This window comes from Trichomycterus rosablanca, chromosome 17 (genome assembly GCF_030014385.1).
Source record: "Trichomycterus rosablanca isolate fTriRos1 chromosome 17, fTriRos1.hap1, whole genome shotgun sequence".
Lineage (NCBI taxonomy): Eukaryota > Metazoa > Chordata > Actinopteri > Siluriformes > Trichomycteridae > Trichomycterus > Trichomycterus rosablanca.
In genome coordinates, this window is record NC_086004.1 from 12,700,982 (window position 1) to 12,722,749 (window position 21,768).

A 21,768-nucleotide genomic window follows, 5' to 3' on the forward strand; every position below is an offset into this window, starting at 1 on the left:
GTTGCGCTACATGAAGATGGCCAAGGCTACAAGAAGATTGCCAACACCCTGAAACTGAGCTGCAGCACAGTGGCCAAGATCATCCAGCGTTTTAAAAGAGCAGGGTCCACTCAGAACAGACACTCAGTTGGTCGTCCAAAGAAGCTGAGTGCACGTGCTCAGTGTCACATCCAACTGCTGTCTTTGAAAGATAGGCGCAGGAGTGCTGTCAGCATTGCTGCAGAGATTGAAAAGGTGGGGGGTCAGCCTGTCAGTGCTCAGACCATACGCCGCACACTACATCAAATTGGTCTGCATGGCTGTCACCCCAGAAGGAAGCCTCTTCTGAAGTCTCTACACAAGAAAGCCCGCAAACAGTTTGCTGAAGACATGTCAACAAAGGACATGGATTACTGGAACCATGTCCTATGGTCTGATGAGACCAAGATTAATTTGTTTGGTTCAGATGGTCTCAAGCATGTGTGGCGGCAATCAGGTGAGGAGTACAAAGATAAGTGTGTCATGCCTACAGTCAAGCATGGTGGTGGGAATGCCATGGTCTGGGGCTGCATGAGTGCAGCAGGTGTTGGGGAGTTACATTTCATTGAGGGACACATGAACTCCAATATGTACTGTGAAATACTGAAGCAGAGCATGATCCCCTCCCTCCAGAAACTGGGTCGCAGGGCAGTGTTCCAGCATGATAATGACCCCAAACACACCTCTAAGACGACCACTGCTTTATTGAAGAGGCTGAGGGTAAAGGTGATGGACTGGCCAAGCATGTCTCCAGACCTAAACCCAATAGAACATCTTTGGGGCATCCTCAAGCGGAAGGTGGAGGAGCGCAAAGTCTCGAATATCCACCAGCTCCGTGATGTCGTCATGGAGGAGTGGAAAAGCATTCCAGTGGCAACCTGTGAAGCTCTGGTAAACTCCATGCCCAGGAGAGTTAAGGCAGTTCTGGGAAATAATGGTGGCCACACAAAATATTGACACTTCAGGAACTTTCACTAAGGGGTGTACTCACTTTTGTTGCCGGTGGTTTAGACATTAATGGCTGTATATTGAGTTATTTTGAGGGAAGAATAAATTTACACTGTTATATAAGCTGCACACAGACTACTTTTCATTGTGTCAAAGTGTCATTTTGTCAGTGTTGTCCCATGAAAAGATATACTTAAATATCTGCAGAAATGTGAGGGGTGTACTCACTTTTGTGATACACTGTATAAATACAACCTGAATTCATTAGGAAATCTAACCTGTGTACTCAGTGATTGAAGTGACAGAGGAGGTGGTAGATGCATTTTCCCAGTCCTTTTCTTCATTATGGCTCCCAGACAGAGAAGGAGACAGGAAGCTGTCAGCTGAGTCCGGCCTACTAGGAAAAGGCACACTAACTAAATTACTGCTATCAATCAAAAAAATGTAACTCAACTGTAATATTTCTGCCCTACCTAACTCATGGCAGTGAAAATCGTGTCATGGACCGTGACAAGTGCTGCACATTTACTGGTTTGCTCTATGAGGCGGCCCTAGCAATCCTACGGCATTTCATATTTGAGACCGTTGCTGGAGGTTCTAGGTTTACATTTAACTATTAAGGTAGCTGTGTTGTGTATTGTAGCTTCTATTTATTCTATCATTCAATTATTGAGTGCTATTTAATGACCCATTAAAGAGTTTGAAAATTGCAGTAGCGGCAGGACAAGACCCTGTCCGATGTTCCTTCCCTTAAACACGGCCAGCTGTGTTTGTGTGGACTCCCGGCAGATTGGTGGCTCTACTGAGAGTCTGCAGTGGTGTGCTAGCACGTTAGAGCGCCAAAGTCTACTGGGTCTCATCTTCCATATATACATTATATATACATATATATTTTGACTACAGACTGCACAATTTCTTTATATACCATACAACCTGAGCTTCTTACTGCTGTCCAGATATGGTTTAGAGTGAAAAATGTGCTAAAGCAGTTAGGGTTTAAGAAGCAGGATAGGCTACCTGATGCTAAACTACTGTTTTTGAGCTTACCCCACCCCCAATCCCCTGCCAAAAGAAAAAATAAATAAAGAGAATACAGATATTTTTTAGAATATATAATGTCAAAATGTACATAAGCAATAAATACTTCTTACCTGGGTGTTCTTTTTTCAGATATAACGCTGTCAGTGTCTCCAAGATTGAGAGAGGCCAGTGAGATACTGGACACTGAAAAAACACGAGGTCGTGAACCTGGATGTAAAACATGAAAATGCAAGAGAACATTGAATTACACAAGAAAAAGACAAGACCTCCTGCTAAACTTTGAACTACCCTCTGTATTAGCTCACTGCTTACAGATTTGACTTTACACTACATACTACACACACACATATATATCAGTCATAACATTAAAACCACCTCCTTGTTTCTACACTCACTGTCTATTTTATCAGCTCCACTTACCATATAGAAGCACTTTGTATTTCTACAATTACTGACTGTAGTCCATCTGTTTCTCTGCATGCTTTTTGTTAGCCTGCTTTCACCCTGTTTTTCAATGGTCAGGACCACCCCACAGGACCACCACAGAGCAGGTATTATTTAGGTGGTGGATCATTCTCAGCACTGCAGTGACACTGACATGGTGGTGGTGTGTTAGTGTGTGTTGGGCTGGTATGAGTGGATCAGACACAGCAGCGCTGCTGGAGTTTTTAAATACTGCGTCCACTCACCGTCCACTCTATTAGACACTCCTACCCAGTTGGTCCACCTTGTAGATGTAAAGTCAGAGACGATCGCTCATCTATTGCTGCTGTTTGAGTTGGTCATCTTCTAGACCTTCGTCTCACAGAGCACTGTTGGCTGGATATATTTTTGGTTGGTGGACTATTCTCAGTCCAGCAGTGACAGTGAGGTGTTTAAAAACTCCAGCAGTGCTGCTGTGTCTGATCCACTCATACCAGCACAACACACACTAACACACCACCACCATGTCAGTGTCACTGCAGTGCTGAGAATGATCTACCACCTAAATAATACCTGCTCTGTGGTGGTCCTGCAGGGGTCCTGACCATTAAAGAACAGGGTGAAAGGAGGCTAAAAAGGTATATAGAGAAACAGATGGACTACAGTCAGTAATTGTAGAACTACAAAGTGCTTCTATATGGTAAGTGGAGCTGATAAAATGGACAATGTGTGTAGAAACAAGGAGGTGGTTTTAATGTTATGGTTCTCTAAGTAAACAAATGATTCCTTTTAGCTGCTCCCGTTAGTGGTCGCCACAGTGGACCATTTATCTGTATATTCACTGGATGCCCTTCCTGACCCAACCTTCCTTTTTATCCAGGCTTGGGACCGGCACTAAGGGTGTACTTATATGCGTCCCGCACGATAGCTAGGTTTGTTTACTGAACGGAATACGGCATTTCAAGATAAAGCATGTCCACGGTTAAAGCTTAAGGAAACAATAAAGAAGTAAAGGTAAAGTGCAAGTTTTATTTTTATATCTAGTTTTAACTGTTTTACAATTGTATTTCAGTGTATTTGTGTTATTTTTAGTGTATAAGTGTCAAAAACAACCCCATTATTTTACATTAGCCATTTCCCATACATCCTTATGAGAAAAAATGAGAAACTCAACGTCTTTAAAACTCGACACCAGTCCCAGAACCAATTGACGTCGAGTTTCAAGGTGCAACTGTATTACATTCTGTTGCAACTGTGACAATAAAATGAATAAATGTAAAAGTTTGAAGGTATTAAATAAAGAATTAGCCACGCTGTCAGAAAGTGCAGTAAGGAATTAGTAAAGGTTCAAAGCTTGTTAAAAGTAAGTTGCAAGAAAGCAGTGAGAAGAAACGCAAAGAGAAAAAGAGGGTGGCACAAAGCATGCTGCAGTCAGGTCTCGCCCAGGAGAAGGGCATACGGCCCTTTACCTGGTGTCGCCCTAACAGGGGTCCTGGGAGAATCAACTAGGTCCCTGTGAAACGACTTGGGTCGCGGTTTCTTCTGCTTAGCCGTGGCAGGCCGAGCCTTCACCAGCGTATTCATGTCCTCCATGAGCTTGAGCTGCTTCCTTCTCAGATACTCCTGCTTGATGAAATCCCGCCTGGCCTTCTCCTCCTCCTTCTTAACCCGATCCTCCTCCGCCTTCAATCTGGGGGAGGAAGCAGATGGTTGAAGACATAGCACTAAGGTTAAAAAAAGTGCTAAACATGCACATATGATAAACAGTAAAATGATGAATGTAAATAGATATGTAAATATGTCATGTAAAACCTGTAAATAAATATTAAAATCGATGTACTGTACTACTAAGGAGAAATTTCATTTACCTGTGTGGTGGAGATGTTTTGTTTTTGCCATGATTATATAGTGGAGACTCAAGAGTATCTATTATTCTGAGTCTGAAGCCTCCCTGAGCCTTCATTTACATTTCTACATTTACATTTACTTTACATGTCACTCATGTAAACAGAGAGACGTGGGCCAGCTAGTGGACAATTACTGAACTACTGGTCTTGGTACGCTTCTTGCTGAAATTTTGAACAATCGGACCAGACATTCGGTTTTCCAGATTTTGTCTGTTAAATCGAGGTTCCATTGTATATATATTTTAGCGTTGAATAAAAAGTAATCATTATATTTTTCCTTTCTTTCTTTTATTTTCTTTTTAACGCCGTGTTTAGTCTTATGAGTTATATGCACGACAGGAAAGGTTTATGTGGGTGTTTTGTATCTGTTACGTAGTCTCTGATATTATATGTATCTTACTAATTTAGTAATTGTAATGAATTTCAAAAGTTTTTCTGTTTTTCCAAGGTTAAAAATGTCTTTCATTGTTCCGGTTATGGATAATTTTTGTCTTTCCCTTTGATATTTAGGGCACTCAAGTCAATATGTGTTTTATTGTGATGCGTAATTGGCAGGATTCACATTGCGAGGCATCCTCTCCTTTTATTAAGTGGGAGTGTGTAAGGCTGGTGTGTCCAATGCGACATCTGGAGTAGATAACTTGACCCTTACGTTTATCTGGGTATGATTTCTGGCGGATTTTTAAGTCAGGGCATATTTCATAAAGCTTGTTCTGTGTTAACGTGTTCCATTCTGTCTGCCATTTGCTATATATATATTGGTGTCTGTTGTTGGAAGTTTGAGGTTGATGATCCGTTCTCCTGTTTCTCCTCTTGCCAACTGATCTGCTTTCTCATTTCCTGGAATTCCACAGTGGCCCGGGATCCAGCTGAATTTTATATCAAAGTTGTGTTCTGTGAGCTTGTGGTTTCTTTCCAAAAGATCAATCAGGATCGGGTGATGAAGTGAGCAGGTTGTAAGTGCTTCCAGACAGGACTTTGAGTCAGTACATATCAAAGCTTTTCCTTGTTGTATCATGTCTACAAAATTTTGAGCCATTAGCAAGGCATAGGCCTCAGCTGTAAAGATTGAGCTGTTTATATTTTTCCAAATGATTAGTACTGATGACCTAAATCAATCGGGATCGAATTAAAATCTGTCCAGCTCAACTCCGCTTCCATTTATGGCGCTTAACTTCAAAACTGTTGTCTCTTAAAGTCTATGTGCATCTATCTATCTATTTCTTCAACTGCTCTCGTTAGGGGTCGCCAGCGGATCGTGATCTGCATTATTAACCGGCACAGTTTTTACACCGGATGCCCTTCCTGACACGACCCTCCCTATTTATCCGGGCTTGGGACCGGCACTACAATGCACTGGTCTGTGCATCCTAGCGGACAATTCAGTGTCTTCAATTAGCCTGGCTGCATGTTTTTGGACTGTGGGAGGAAACCGGAGCACCCGGCGGAAACCCGCGCAGACACGGGGAGAACATGCAAACTCCGCACAGAAAGGACCCGGACCGCCCCACCTGGGGATCGGACCCAGGACCTTCTTGCTGTGCGGCGTGCCGTCCTCTTAAAGTCTATGTGCATAAGCCTACATAAAGCTCTATTCAAAGTCATTAAGGCTAGAGAAAAGACTACTGACTACTGACTGTCAGCTACTCTCAACTGTCAACTACATATGAATCCCCTTTTCTCCAAATTTAGTCATTTCTAGTTCCTGCTTGTAACACCTGCAGAAACCAAGAAACGCTGAAGACCATCACACGCCCCATTCGACACATACCCAGCCCCCAGCCACTTCTAAACAAGTGCCAAAGTTGGGTTTCTACAATGTATTGTGTACGGAGAGCCACACTATGCTCCATGTGACCTGACCCCCAACGTATCACCAACCTTCCCTCCCTCAAACACGGCCAATTGTTCTTTTGTGGATGCCCAGCCGGGTCAGAGGCTTTGCTGAGATTTAAACACACAAGTTAATACACTCTGCATTGGAGAACTAGAGCGTTAGATTGCTGCGCCACCTGAGCGTCTATTAATATTGTTTTTTCATGTAAAGATTTAATGTATTCAATGGCTTTTTGTGGTCATGGTATTAAATTGGTACACTTCTTACAAAGCTTTAGTTAAGACTCACATTTATCCAAATTATAAACAATTATGACTAATATTATTTTATGCTTAATATAACCTGGTTATTAGTATTATGTTGCTTGTGGATTAAATCAGTATCTGAGGTGAGACTGGGAGTCTAAAGTACAGAGATAAGCAACATGTTTGTTGCAAAATGTTGTAAGACGATAAGAAACAACAGTTAGCACAGAATGGAGGTTCCAAAGTCCAACACCCAATGTGATTTGACTAGAGCAGTATAAAGGGAGGAGCACAGCTCTGTTTCTTGTTCTTCAGCTATTCCACTGATGTAATAACCCACGATCATGCCAATAAATTCTTCCAATCCAGTCAAGTGTCCTAATTTTTCTCAAGGGCTCAACAGTGACAACGAGGTGATAGCGAGGCTTAAACAAGGCAACCTTCTAATTACTAGTACAATACCATAACCATTAAGATACCACTGCCCTAGTTAGGACACTACCTGGCCTCTTCTTTCTTTTGTTCCAGCTCAGCCTCAAGCTGCTGCTTCCTCTGTTGAGTCTCCCGCTCTCTCCTCAGCCTCTTCTCCAGGAGGGCAGCTCGCTTCAGGGCCATGCTGTCCTCCCCTTTCATGTCGTCCTGTTAAATAAGAATGCAGTCAAATGATCAATACAGCTTATCTAAATTGATGCCTTTATTACTTTCATAATCGTATACATTGTTTAACATTTCCTTACTAATATACAGTAATTTGGTGACCACCTGGACTTGATAGCACATTTACAATTATCTATTGCCTGCGGTGTCAAGTACACTTGCAAGTCTATTTTCTTGTATACTGCCTTAAACAAGTAAACTTGCTACTGCTAGTGGCTACACATAGGAATTCAAGAACTCAGTCGCTTATATATGGACATACACATGAAGCAGTGGCAGCACTGAAGGTAAATTTATAAGAGTAAACTGGCGAATAACAATGGATCCAGCCGCACTTGGGCTCACTAGATCAGGGGTATCCCAAAGGTTTCTTGATGGTAGCCAGAGGGAGTAAAAAAATATGCAAACACCGTAGTTTGGACATCCTTGCACTAGACCTAAGGCAATAATAATCTCTAAACAGGGTGGCAATCTACCTTTTGCATGTTTGTAAGTTGGGGTTGGGGTATTCAGATAGAAACCCATGCGAAACTCCTCACAGATGTGAAAAGATGCAAGGTTAAAGCCCACCTGAAGCAACTAACTATTGCTGAAACGATGGGAACAATATTAATTGCCCAGAAATAAGAAATTAACCAATATCACTCTTTTTGACCTTGATAAAACCACACCCTGGTCACCTATTAGCTCCACTATTCCACAACAGCTACCAACCAGAGTTATTTCATGTTTTATCTGCTCAACTTCATTTCATTTGTTAATATACCTCCATTCCTGCATTTCAGGTCTGCAACACATTCCAAAAAAAAGTTGGGACAGAAGTAATCATGTGATTCCAAACAGCTGGTGTCAACAGGTGATTGTAATCACGGTTTGGTACAAAAGCAGCATCCAGGAAAGGCTGAGTCTTTGATGAGCAAAGATGGCCACTGCATCAAGAACCGCCACTCAACAATAGCTGATATAACCACATGGGTGAGGGATTACTTTGGCAAAACTTTGTCAGGCACTACAATACAGAGTTACATGCACAAATGCCACCTAAAACCTTTGTTAACCATGTCCAGAAGCGGCGTCAACTTCTCTGGGCTCTGCGGCATAACACAATGGAAACATGTATTGAGGTCAGATGAATCAGCATTCCTTTTTTTTTTGTAAATAGATGCCGTGTGCTCTGGACCAGAGACAAAAAGGACCATCCAGACTGTTATCAGCAACAAGTCCAAAAGCCAGGGTCTGTCATGGTATGGGGCTGTGTCAGTGCCCTTGGCAAAGGTCATTTACACTTCTGTGATGGCAGCATTAATGCAGAAAATTACATTGAGATCTTAGAGCATGCATTTTTTGACAAGACAATGCAAAACCACATGCTGCACACATTACAAAGGCATGGCTGCGGAAGAAGAGGGTACGGATACTGGACTGGCCTGCCTACAGTCCTGACCTGTCCCTAATAGAGAATGTGTGGAGAATTTTAAAATGAAAAATACGACAACAACCACCCCGTACTGTTGTACATCTTAAGACGTGTTTGCAGGAAGAATGGGACAAATTAAAAGCTGAAACACTAAATTACTTGTTATCCTCGGTGCCAAAACGTCTTTTAAGTGTGGTGAAAGGGAATGGCAACATTACAAAGTGGTAAATGCTTTACTGTCCTAACTGTTTTTGGAATGTGTTGCAGGACTGAAATGCAGGAATGGATGTTTATTTATAAATGAAATGAAGTTGAGTAGACAAAACATATTCTACTCTGTCCCAACTTTTTCTGATTTGGGGTTGTAAAAGTTGAGCATTTTATATATTCGTACCTTAAAAAAGAACCCACAGCACATCTTCTGGTCCTCGTCAAGGTTCTCACTGGCTGTCGGTCTCTCCCCACTCTCCTCCAATTCCAGTTCATCAAAAGGCTTTAAGTCTGACAGTGGCACTTCGATCAGGTTTTTGTTGCTCTGATTAGCATTGTCGACCGGCTTCTCGGTCGGTGTTACTATGACGGTTTCTTTCACAGCTTGTGACAGCACCTCTGAGACGCTGGATTCCACCGTGGGCTTAATTTCTTCCTCCAGTTCTTTTGTATCATCTTTTTCTTTATTTTCCAGCACACTGTTCTGTCCATCCGTCCCTTTCTCTGATTCCTTTACAGGCTGTTGTACGTCTTTGTTGGGTGAAGCGAGGTCACCAGCAGAACCTTCGGTGCTAAAGGGCTCAGGAGCAGTCACGTCATCTTTGTCAGCACCCGATAGAGACCTTGGGTCAGTCCCAAAGTACGCAAAAGAGCTAGATACAGACTGCGATGGAGAGAACCTTCTCAGACGAGGAATGCTGTCCACAGACTGAGGAACAGTAAGAACCCGGTTACACGGAGCAATCTTTAACTCTGTAGGCCTGGGAGTCCGTGGGGTCTTGGAGTGGAAGGACGCTGACTTCCTTTTGATGTTAGTTGGGGAGCGATGGGTGACACACGGGGAGTCAGCAGGTGAAGGTGGGCCTGACGAGCGAGTCCCACTTCCCCTGAGCTCCCGGACCTGTTTCTGTGGGGAAGGCTTTGGTGTAGAAACGACCCAGGCCTGCTGCTCACGCATCTGCATGATGATCTCCTGCTGCTGTGCCAACCGCTGCATCTCGGTCTGCAAGAAGTTCAGAGAAGTGTTGAGCTTCTCGATGGAGCGAGTGTACTCCAGTAGGTCAGCCTCAGAGGTGCCGTCATCGCCAAGGGACTTAACAGGAGACTTTACAGGAGACACTACAGGAGACTTTCTGGTCTCAGGTGCTGTCTTGGTATCACCTGAGCTTGTGGTATCCTCCTGGATTGGCGCGGTGTTCTCATTTCTTCTCTTGACCACTGTGAGGAATGCACTGCGTCCCATCTTCTGCCTGTGACGCGCAAAGGCGACTTCGACCTTCTTCTTCTGAGCCTCTATGGCACGCCGCTTCTCCTCCAGGCGCATACGGAGCTCGACCATTTCGGCAGCCATGGCTTGGGCGGGATCCTTTAATGGCTGGTGGACAGGGCTCACTTCCGGTGAGGGGGCCCAGGAGACGGAATGAGAAAGGTTGAGGTCCGAACTATCAGGCGTGGTCCCCCGAGAGCTGCCTCCTCTGACCTCGGCACTGGATTGAGGATTGAACTTTTTGAATTTTTGCTCTGCAAAGTTGGTCATCTTGACGCCAGGCATGGACGATGTGGTGGGAGTGTCAGGAACAGGTGACTTGGTGCCAAGGCTGCTGGGACATGGACTGGTGGAATCCTGGCTGTGACATGCTCTTGTCTCAGAGTACTGGTCTGTATCTAGTTCCATACTCATTGTGCAGTCTCTGAGAGATGAGTCTTCGTCCAGAGTCTCCTGAATGTCTTCTGTTCTTATGTGGATGCCGGTGTCCATCTCTGTAGCTGAAGAGCTCAAAAGGTCTTTAGTTTCTGAAAGCGAGTTCAGATCTTCTTCAGCTTGGGCTTTTGAATGTGGCTCTCCTTTAGCCTGAGTATGAAGGAAGAAGCCCTGACTTTCTGCTTCAGCTTTGGAAACCGGCTGCTGCTTGTCCGAGTTGTGAATCATTTTCAGGGCTTCTTCAATGCTAGGTGATTCTGTGCCATTCAAACCACTGTGCTCTGTTCCTAACGGTGAGTCCGGACAGCCCTCTTCCTCAATCCTGACGTGTTGGCCGATGATGGGCTGGAAGGATAGGTTTTGCTTCATTCCTTTAGCCCCGTGGGATACCTTGGGCCCAAAGCCCTCAGTGCTTACAGACCTGGTCATTCCCCGGCTTGGTGGTGTAGAAGTAGGGCTGTCTTCTTCATCAAATGGGATGTCAAATGACACTCCCTCAGCAGCCGATCTAATCAATGGACAGGAACAGTTACCAAATTATAAATAAAACCCATTGGTACTGTCTATCTATTTCTTATTGTTTTTGTATGTTTTGGGGTATACATAATACACATATTAGTGCCTGGCCAAAAAAAAGGTCACCACCTGGATTTAACTAAGCAAATAGGTAAGAGCCTCCCACTGGATAATCCCTGCATGGATGATAATGTTTCAGCTGGCAACAAGTTATTTAACCCTAACTGATGCAGTGAGTAGCTTCTCATTTGTTAAACAACCATGTCGAAAGACACACCCTGTGGTCGTGGAAAAGATGTTAATCTGTTTCAGAAGGGTCAAATTATTGGCATTCATCAAGCAGAGAAAACATCTAAGGATATTACTGAAACTACTAAAATCGGGTTAAGAACTGTCCAACGCATTATTAAAAAGTGGAAGGACAGTGGGGAAACATCATCTTCGGGGAAGGAATGTGGTCGGAAAAAAATCTTGAATGATCGTGATCGGCGATCACTTAAACGTTTGGTGAAATCAAATTTTAGAAAAACTACAGTAGAACTCAGGGATATGTTTAATAGTGAAAGTAAGAGCATTTCCACACACACAATGTGAAGGGAACTCAAGGGATTGGGACTAAACAGCTGTGTAGCCTTAAGAAAACCACTTGTCAGTGAGGCTAACCGGCAAAAACGGCTTCAATTTGCTAGGGAGCATAAAGATTGGACTCTAGAGCAATGGAAGAAGGTCATGTGGTCTGATGAGTCCGGATTTCCAGAGTGATGGGCGCATCAAAGTAAGAAGAGAGGCGGCTGAAGTGATGCACCCATCATGCCTAGTGCCTACCGTACAAGCCTGTGGGGGCAGTGCCATGATCTGGGGCTGCTGCAGTCGGTCAGGTCTAGGTTCAGCAACATTATGTGCACAAAGAATGAGGTCAGCTGACTACCTGAATATACTGAACGACCAGGTTATTCCATCAATGGATTTTTTCTTCCCTGATGGCACGGGCATATTCCAAGATGACAATGCCAGGATTCATTGGGCTCAAATTGTGAAAGAGTGGTTCAGGGAGCATGAGACATCATTTTCACACATGGATTAGCCACCACAGAGTCCAGACCTGAACCCCATTGAGAATCTTTGGGATGTGCTGGAGAAGACTTTGCGCAGTGGTCCAAATCTCCCATCATCAATACAAGATCTTGGGGAAAAATTAATGCAACTCTGGATAAATGTTGTGACATTGCAGAAGCTTGTGGAAACGATGCCACAGCGAAAGCGTGCCGTAATCAAAGCTAAAGGCGGTCCAACAGAATATTAGAGTGTGTGACCTTTTTTTTGGCCAGGCAGTGTATGCAAAATGACAACTGTATAAAACGGAATTAAATGACAAACAACATTCACTGTAGTCACTTCTGTAAAGTCTGTAAAACCCCCCTCCCCTCAACCCCCAAATTTGTTGTTTCATAATCAACACTTACCTCCTCTCCTTGGGCCACGTCCCTAAAAAGCTGTCAACAAACGACATGGAGGATGAGCGTCTGATCCCACCTGAACAGCACAAACAATGCTTAATGTTTCAGTAACACACACACAGATGCTGCATATCACAGATCGGACCATATACACTGTACGGCATAAAGTAAGTGGACACTTGACAATGAGCTTCTTGGAAATATGGAGTTTCCATACTTCTAGGAAGGTTTAATACAAGATATTGAAGTGTGTCATTAGAAATTTGTGCCGATTAACTCAAAAAAGCATTTTAAGGTCATGCACTGAGGTTAGATGAGAAAAAGACTAACAATTAACATTGCGGTTTATCAGTGGTCGCCAGTGGGAGGCCAGGGCTCAGTGAAGGCCACTGAAGTTCATAAACACCAAACTCATGCCGCTCAGGTGGTGAAGCGGTAAAAAAACCCACCAGAGCACACCAGAGATGGGATGGGCTGGGTGGCTACATGAACAACGATTGGCTGTTGTTTAAACAGGGTGGAAAAAGCCCGACCGGGGCTCCTCATAACTGATGCAACTACGACCTCTGCCGTTTGATTGATGGCGCCTGTGCAAAGTCGGGGAATAATCAGTTGATCAGAGTGTGGCTCTCCGTACACAAGGCTGATCCGCATATGAACTCGCCTCGTGCAGGTGCAGTCGGAAGGAAGCGTGTGTCAGTTGCAGTGCTCCTCAGTCAGCAGTGGAGGGTAGTATCGGTAGAGGTGAAGCATAATCCAATTAGGGTAATTGTATACGACTAGATTAGACGAGAAAATTGGGGGGGGGGATTGCAAACCAAACTCAACACCAAACTCATCAAACCATGTCTTATTGAGCCTCACTTTGGCCACAGTGGCACATTGTTAGCAATGGGTGTGGCTACAAGACCTAAACTTAACAATTAGAAAGGTGTCCAAATAGTTTTGGCCATGAAGTGTAAGTAAATAAAACGGCTATTTAGTCAGCTTACCTGAGTTTGATTTACACGGTTGTGGTCGTAGTGGGAGACTAAAAAAAGAAGCACAAATTGGTTAGACACAAAATTATTTAAAATGCTGCAAAAAAGTGCGTAGGCTCGGTGGGTAGCACTGTCGCCTCACAGCAAGAAGATCCTGAGTTCGATCCCCAGATGGGGCAGTCCGGGTCCTTTCTGTGCAAAGTTTGCATGTTTGCATGGGTTTCCTCCGGAAGCTCCGGTTTCCTCCCACAGTCCAAAAATATGCAGTCAGGCTAATTGGAGACACTGAATTGCCCTATAAGTGAATGGGTGTGTGTATGTGTGTCTGCCTGCGATGGACTGGCACCTCATCCAGGGTGTTACTGTGTGCCTTGCGCCCATTGAAAAGCTGGGATAGGCAACCCTAATTGGATAAGCGGTTAAGAAAGTGAGTGAGTGAGTGTTTATGCTGCCGTACCTTGGTCTGTCTGGACTTGGAGGTCTATCCATGAAGCTTCTCTTCGTGACTTTTGAGATGGGCACAGATGGCACATCCTTTAGCAATGGAGCAGGTCCTGAAAAGCGCAGAGATGAAGATCAGCACAAGTACCTTAAGGTCAATGAAGCATTTATAATAGCAAATAGCAAACTGTTTATTTACCTTCATTGACCAAAACCTGAGGCTGGACGAACGATGGCTTTACCACTTCAAACCACCAAAAGAGCTCAGCCATAAACACAAGGTAGTTATTCTGTTAAAGAAAAGGAAATGTATTATTTATTATGTATTAAGCATATCATGATGGCTACAAATCATTTCATGTTTATGAAATGTTTAGTTATTTATTTTTAATGCACCCCCCCAAAAAAAATTTCCTCCCAATCTAGTCATATCCAAATACCCTAACGAACACATGCCCCCTCCGACACATGTGCAGTAGCTGACAGCTTCTTTTCACCTGCACAAGGCAAGTTTATATGGGGATATGTATTGCGCATAAAGAGTCACGCACTGATCTCCATTATCCCCTGTCTCTGTACAGGCGTCATCAATCAGCCAGCAGAGGTTGTAATTGCATCAGTTATGAGGAATCCTCCCTGGCAACCCACCCTCAAACGAGCCAATCACCGTCCGTATGTGTGCTTATAATTTAAAACCTCCAAACTTTTCCCGGTTGTGAAGTAAAACAGTAACTCGTTAGAAAGCCAATCAAGCGTTTCATTGACACATCATCTGTGTGACGCAAACTGAATAAATGCAAATAACAGCATTTCTTCCTTTCAACCATTAGCGTCAATTCTGTAGGAGCGTTCCATTCACCCCAGTTGTTCCTGTGAAGTGCACTACGTAGGGTATTCCACCAAAGGTAACGAAAATGTCCAAATGTATATATATAATTGTCACACGTAACTAATGCTGACCAGAGATGGGGACTCACGCACACAGCGACTTCAGACTCGACTCAGACTCGTTTCAAATGACTCTGACTCGACTCGTGACTCGCATAAAATGACTGGTGGACAACAAAAGTCAGCAACATTAGTTACGTGTGACAATTATATACAGTGTATCACAAAAGTGAGTACACCCCTCACATTTCTGCAAATATTTCATTATATCTTTTCATGGGACAACACTATAGACATGAAACTTGGATATAACTTAGAGTAGTCAGTGTACAGCTTGTATAGCAGTGTAGATTTACTGTCTTCTGAAAATAACTCAACACACAGCCATTAATGTCTAAATAGCTGGCAACATAAGTGAGTACACCCCACAGTGAACATGTCCAAATTGTGCCCAAATGTGTCGTTGTCCCTCTTTGGTGTCATGTGTCAAGGTCCCAGGTGTAAATGGGGAGCAGGGCTGTTAAATTTGGTGTTTTGGGTACAATTCTCTCATACTGGCCACTGGATATTCAACATGGCACCTCATGGCAAAGAACTCTCTGAGGATGTGAGAAATAGAATTGTTGCTCTCCACAAAGATGGCCTGGGCTATAAGAAGATTGCTAACACCCTGAAACTGAGCTACAGCATGGTGGCCAAGGTCATACAGCGGTTTTCCAGGACAGGTTCCACTCGGAACAGGCTTCGCCAGGGTCGACCAAAGAAGTTGAGTCCACGTGTTCGGCGTCATATCCAGAGGTTGGCTTTAAAAAATAGACACATGAGTGCTGCCAGCATTGCTGCAGAGGTTGAAGACGTGGGAGGTCAGCCTGTCAGTGCTCAGACCATACGCCGCACACTGCATCAACTCGGTCTGCATGGTCGTCATCCCAGAAGGAAGCTGACGCACAAGAAAGCCCGCAAACAGTTTGCTGAAGACAAGCAGTCCAAGAACATGGATTACTGGAATGCCCTGTGGTCTGACGAGACCAAGATAAACTTGTTTGGCTCAGATGGTGTCCAGCATGTGTGGCGGCGCCCTGGTGAGAAGTACCAAGACAACTGTATCTTGCCTACAGTCAAGCATGGTGGTGGTAGCATCATGGTCTTGGGCTGCATGAGTGTTGCTGGCACTGGGGAGCTGCAGTTCATTGAGGGAAACATGAATTCCAACATGTACTGTGACATTCCGAAACAGAGCATGATCCCCTCCCTTCGAAAACTGGGCCTCATGGCAGTTTTCCAACAGGATAACGACCCCAAACACAACCTCCAAGATGACAACTGCCTTGCTGAGGAAGCTGAAGGTAAAGGTGATGGACTAAACCCAATTGAGCACCTGTGGCGCATCCGCAAGTGGAAGGTGGAGGAGTTCAAGGTGTCTAACATCCACCAGCTCCGTGATGTCATCATGGAGGAGTGGAAGAGGATTCCAGTAGCAACCTGTGCAGCTCTGGTGAATTCCATGCCCAGGAGGGTTAAGGCAGTGCTGGATAATAATGGTGGTCACACAAAATATTGACACTTTGGGCACAATTTGGACATGTTCACTGTGGGGTGTACTCACTTATGTTGCCAGCCATTTAGACATTAATGGCTGTGTGTTGAGTTATTTTCAGAAGACAGTAAATCTACACTGCTATACAAGTTGTACACTGACTACTCTAAGTTATATCCAAGTTTTATTTCTATAGTGTTGTCCCATGAAAAGATATAATAAAATATTTGCAGAAATGTGAGGGGTGTACTCACTTTTGTGATACACTGTATATATATATATATTATCCGACATCATTCTGATCGTGTAATTTTCTGCTCTCTAATAACGCTCCGGCCGTTTTGAACCGCAATGCACGCAATGGGTAAATGTTCCAGCCAGCTTCCGGCGTAGTGATGAAGCGTCCTTCCCTACTTAAAATAGTGGAATACCCTACGTAGTGCACTTCACAGTAACAGATAATGTGAATGGAACGCTCCTACAGAATTGGCGCTAATGATTGGAAGAACTGCTTTCTGAACCAATCAGACCTTCTGATTGTAATTTTTAGTAAGAAATGCTGTTATTTGCATGTATTTTAGTTTGCAGCGTCACACAGATGATGTGTCGATGAAACGCTTGATTGGCTTTCTAACGAGTTCATGTTTTACTTCACAACCGGGAAAAGTTTGGAGGTTTTTCATTATAAACACATTTACAAAATAACGGATTATATTCCTAATAGAACAACACACGGATATAAATTTAACAGCGTCTGGAACAGCATAAGCTAAGGTAAGCAGTGGTTATGGATTTTTTGCTGTGTTTTGGATTTTGGCCACTGTGCCGTAATTTGCAATGAAAACAAAACGTCAGTTTAAGCTTTTAACTGGTACCTAAGAAAGTAAAGGCACGAGGTCGCTAATCTGTTGTTGTTTTTATCTGAACGTACATATTATTTGTTTATTTCAACGCTACATTTCCAATATATGTTTTGTGTATATTATATTGACTCGTGACTTGACTCGGACTCTAGCCTAAAGACTCGTGACTTGACTCGGACTCTAGCCTAAAGACTCGTGACTTGACTCGGACTCTAGCCTAAAGACTCGTGACTTGACTCGGATTCTAGCCTAAAGACTCGTGACTTGACTCGGACTCTAGCCTAAAGACTCGTGACTTGACTCGGACTCTAGCCTAAAGACTCGTGACTTGACTCGGACTCTAGCCTAAAGACTCGTGACTTGACTCGGACTCTAGCCTAAAGACTCGTGACTCGACTCGGACTCTAGCCTAAAGACTCGTGACTTGACTCGGACTCTAGCCTAAAGACTCGTGACTTGACTCGGACTCTAGCCTAAAGACTCGTGACTCGACTCGGACTCGTATTTTGTGACTTGTGAACATCTCTAAAGCTGACACATGCTGATGCTAGGGACTTGTTGTTTACGAGTCATGAGTCGAGTCCGAGTCATTTGAAATGAGTCCGAGTCGAGTCTGAAGTCGCTGTGTGTGCGACTCCTATCTCTGCATTACAGCAATGACTTCATTCCCTTTTTGCAGGCATCAATGACCTGTTTTTGGCTAAAAACGTCCAAAGACAATAAAGCCACAATTTTACTCTATGATTATTTAAATACTTGACGTGATTCCCCAATCAAGCAAGAATTTTCTGCTTTGCAATGGCATTAAATTAAGTACACTTCTGCTACACATTACAAGCTGCAATAACAAGGCAGTTATTTGGACTAAAGCTTCAATTCAATTTCACAGTTCTGCGCATTAGTAGAAGTAGAGGTTTATTCCAGCAAATTGCTTCTAAAAGTCTCTGCCTGGCTGAGCATTGCGAACAAACACCGTTCAGCTGGGTTGAATCCGCGGGTGGGCTTAGCAATGAGCGTCTGCCTTCTGTTTAATTTCAGTTCCTGAAGCTTCTAAAAACTAAGTAAGTCTGTCGGAGTCGAGAGTAATCAGAATGTAGGTCAAGGATACGAATCCTCACCCTGCTACCCGTTTCCTTCACAGTAAGAGTTTTAGTACAGCAGCCACCTCTTTGTTTCTACACTCACTGTCCATTTTATCAGCTCCACTTACCATATAGGAGCACTTTGTAGTTCTACAATTACTGACTGTAGTCCATCTGTTTCTCTGCATGCTTTGTTAGCCCCCTTTCATGCTGTTCTTTAATGGGCAGGACCCCCACAGGACCACCACAGAGTAGGTATTATTTGGGTGGTGGATCATTACTCAGCACTGCAGTGACACTGATATTGTGGTGGTGTGTTAGTGTGTGTTGTGCTGGTATGAGTGGATAAGACACAGCAATGCTGATGGACCTCACTGTCACTGCAGGACTGAAAATAGTCCACCAACCAAAAATATATCCAGCTAACAGCACCCTGTGGGCAGCTTCCTGTGACCACTGATGAAGGTCTAGAAGATGACCAACTCAAACAGCAGCAATAGATGAGCGATCGTCTCTGACTTTACATCTACAAGGTGGACCATCTAGGTAGGAGTGTCTAATAGAGTGGACAGTGAGTGGACACAGTATTTTAAAAACTCCAACAACACACACTAACACACCACCACCATGTCAGTGTCAGTGCAGGGCTGAGAATGATCCACCCACCACCTAAATAATACTCACTCTGTGGTGGTCCTGTGGGGGTCCTGACCATTGAAAAACAGCATGAAAGGGGGCTAACAAAGCATGCAGGGAAACAGATGGACTACAGTCAGTAATTGTAGAACTACAAAGTGCTCCTATATGGTAAGTGGAAGGTGGTTTTTAAAGCTTTGAAGGCATGTAGGCAGGATTTGGAGTCTGTGCAAATGATTCTGGGCACCCTAGTGCTAGGTGTAGTGCTCAGGCTTCTGCAGTAAAACTGGACTTGTATTCCTTTCTGTTGTGCTGACCAGTCACTATTGCTGCTGATGTTTGTTAGTAAATTCTCGGATGCTCAAGCTAAAGTAAAGTGGGTTCACAGGGATTTCCCCAACAAAATACCAAATCCATCTACCTGGATTCCCTACTGGGAATCTTCTGGCCATACAAGACGATAAATCTGTATTCTAAATATTTTAATCTGAAAGCACACAGAGTCCTGGGAGTGTTTCTATATTTTACTAGGTTTTATTTGAGTCTAAAAATCTGTTACCATGGGGCGCCTCTTTCCACTGTGAGTTTTGTGAAGTATGACTCAACACTTTGGCAAACAACAACAAACCAACTGCCAGGCGCCCACAGGCTGTTCTTCTGCTTGTAAAAGCATGCTGTGCCAGTACTCAAGAACCACAGCTTCACTGTATGTACTTTCATCCTAATGATTCCAATTACCAACATAAAATATAACTCTTTGAATTTATAATTACTGTTAATGGGGCTAAAAATACAAAAATAATGTGATTTTAACCAGGTGATATCAACAGGTGTTCCAAGAAGGCCTGCCTTTGCTCGCAGTTGACGTTTTAATTCATCCTACTAGTGTTCAGTGGGGTTAAGTCATGGTCTAATAGCTAAACTTAGTTATTAAAGTGCGGTGTCCACATATTTTTGGTATAAAGTGTACATGTTTCTTCATTCGGTAAATTACATTCATATACCAGATACTGATAGGATAGATAAACCAAACATTTTTGTTGCATTTATTCACAATTGTTCTTGCTGCAGCTCATGGGTAAATGTTCCAGCCAGCTTCCGGTGTAGTGATGAAGCGTCGCTCCCTACTCCCTACACAGTTCGAAGTTCACTTCATTTGAACATTTTCATTACCTTTGGATTTGAATCTCACTTAAAGTGGTGGAATACCCTACGTAGTGCACTTCACAGGAACAACTGGGGTGACTGGACGATTGAATGGGTAATGGTTGAAAGACGATTGGCTTTCTGAACCAAACAGAACTTCTGATTTAAATTTTTAGTAAGAAATGATGTTACTTGCATTCATTCAGTTTGCATCACACAGATGATTGGTTTTATAACGAGTTCGTGTTTTACTTCACAACCGGGAACAGTTTGGAGGTTTTTAATTATAAGCACATTTACAAAATAACGGATTATATTCCTAATGGGACAACACACGGTTATAAATTTAATAGCATCTTGAAGAACATAAGCTAAGGTAAGCAGTGGTTCTGATTTTTTTTTTACTGTGTTTTGAATCACCTACACATGACAAGTGCAGTGCAGTACAGCGCTCTGTACGGAGAGCCACACCCTGTACCGCACTCTTTTCCCATCTCCGTGCAGGCGACACCAACCAGCCCGCAGAGGTCGTAATCGCACAAGTCTGAGAGAGAGTCCCCATCCGGCTTAATCCCGCCCCTATCTGAACAACAGGCCAATCGTTGTTCATGTGGCTGCTCAGCCTCAGCCGGCAGGCACAGCTGTCATTCAATACGACGTATTCGAGATCTCAGCTCTGGTGAACAGTGTGTGTTTTTACCGCTGCGCCACCTGAGCGGTTTTAATGTTTATTAACAATATCTAGTTCGATAATTCGGTTAAATCCTGATGGTCTATAAAATAAACAGATTTACATTAATAAAAAGAAAAACAATAATATTGTGGCCAGCTACAACCTTTTTTTGTCGTTTATGAAAGTTTTTCAAGCGGGCAATAATATCAGTACAGCCAAACACTTTAAAATGACTGACGTGAATAATTTATAATCATAAAACAATAAAATCTGCTGATTTTACAGACACTCAATCTTTTATAGCTATTTAATATTACTGGTAGCATTTTGATATTAGTAAGTTATGACACGCAGCAAACAGAACACACACACACTGAGCTGGTGGCTTGCAGTTTAAGCCTGAAAGTAAAACAGATGCTTACTTTGATGGAAGAAGAGGCGTAGAGCATGTCCTCCAGACTGAAGTGGCAGCAGTTGTTCAGGTGCTGTTGGCAGAAATCCTGCACGAGCTGCAGGTTGTACAATCTGTCTGCCAGTGACATGGTTTCCTTCAGGCACAAATCTGGAGGAGAGAACGAGTGCTGATTAAACTGAGCAACACAGCCAACCCCCTTTATGTACAGACATCTGTGGACCCAATCAGAGGTCAGACTATTCATCAACACAATCAAACAATCAATAGTGAGGTCAACAAACCATCTCTGTAACTGACAACTCATCTAATCCTTTTAATTTCTAATCTTCAAGTCTGATGTGATTACATTTAATGCGAGCTAATGATTGAGGAGGGTTAAGTGATAATGATGCTTTAACGTTTTATTAATATAGAAATTTAAGATCTATTTTATTTACATGGTGATGTAAATTTTGACAAAAGATGGGACACTTACACATCACACCTAAAGGAGCTTTTATATTTATTTGTAACTTTGGTTACATTCATGATAAAACAGGTAGTTACTCGTTACACAAGATCCATCAGTTCAAGTTTAATGTCAAACACAGTCATGGACAATTTTGTATCTCCAATTCACCTCACTTGCATGTCTTTGGACTGTAGGAGGAAACCGGAGCTCCCAGAGGAAACCCATGCCAACTCCACACAGAAAGGTTCCAGACCGCTCCACCTGGGAATCGAACCACG

The 21,768-nt window shown here is 43.3% G+C and overlaps 1 protein-coding gene across 2 annotated transcripts in view; it reads right to left on the reverse strand.

Moving 5' to 3' along the window:
• The window catches only part of camsap2a (calmodulin regulated spectrin-associated protein family, member 2a), a 63,071-nt gene that overhangs the window by 3,594 nt on the left and 37,709 nt on the right, over positions 1 to 21,768 (reverse strand). Inside the window, exons 8-17 of one of the 2 annotated variants that reach the window (XM_063012851.1) lie at positions 21,047 to 21,186; positions 13,999 to 14,089; positions 13,816 to 13,912; positions 13,371 to 13,408; positions 12,385 to 12,454; positions 8,888 to 10,913; positions 6,922 to 7,058; positions 3,900 to 4,120; positions 2,118 to 2,214; positions 1,245 to 1,363 (exon numbers count right to left, since the gene is read on the reverse strand). In XM_063012851.1, the coding sequence (XP_062868921.1) occupies positions 1,245 to 1,363; positions 2,118 to 2,214; positions 3,900 to 4,120; positions 6,922 to 7,058; positions 8,888 to 10,913; positions 12,385 to 12,454; positions 13,371 to 13,408; positions 13,816 to 13,912; positions 13,999 to 14,089; positions 21,047 to 21,186 (3,036 nt within the window). The remainder of the gene's footprint in view (positions 1 to 1,244; positions 1,364 to 2,117; positions 2,215 to 3,899; positions 4,121 to 6,921; positions 7,059 to 8,887; positions 10,914 to 12,384; positions 12,455 to 13,370; positions 13,409 to 13,815; positions 13,913 to 13,998; positions 14,090 to 21,046; positions 21,187 to 21,768) is intronic. The other variant, XM_063012852.1, reaches the window with a different exon arrangement.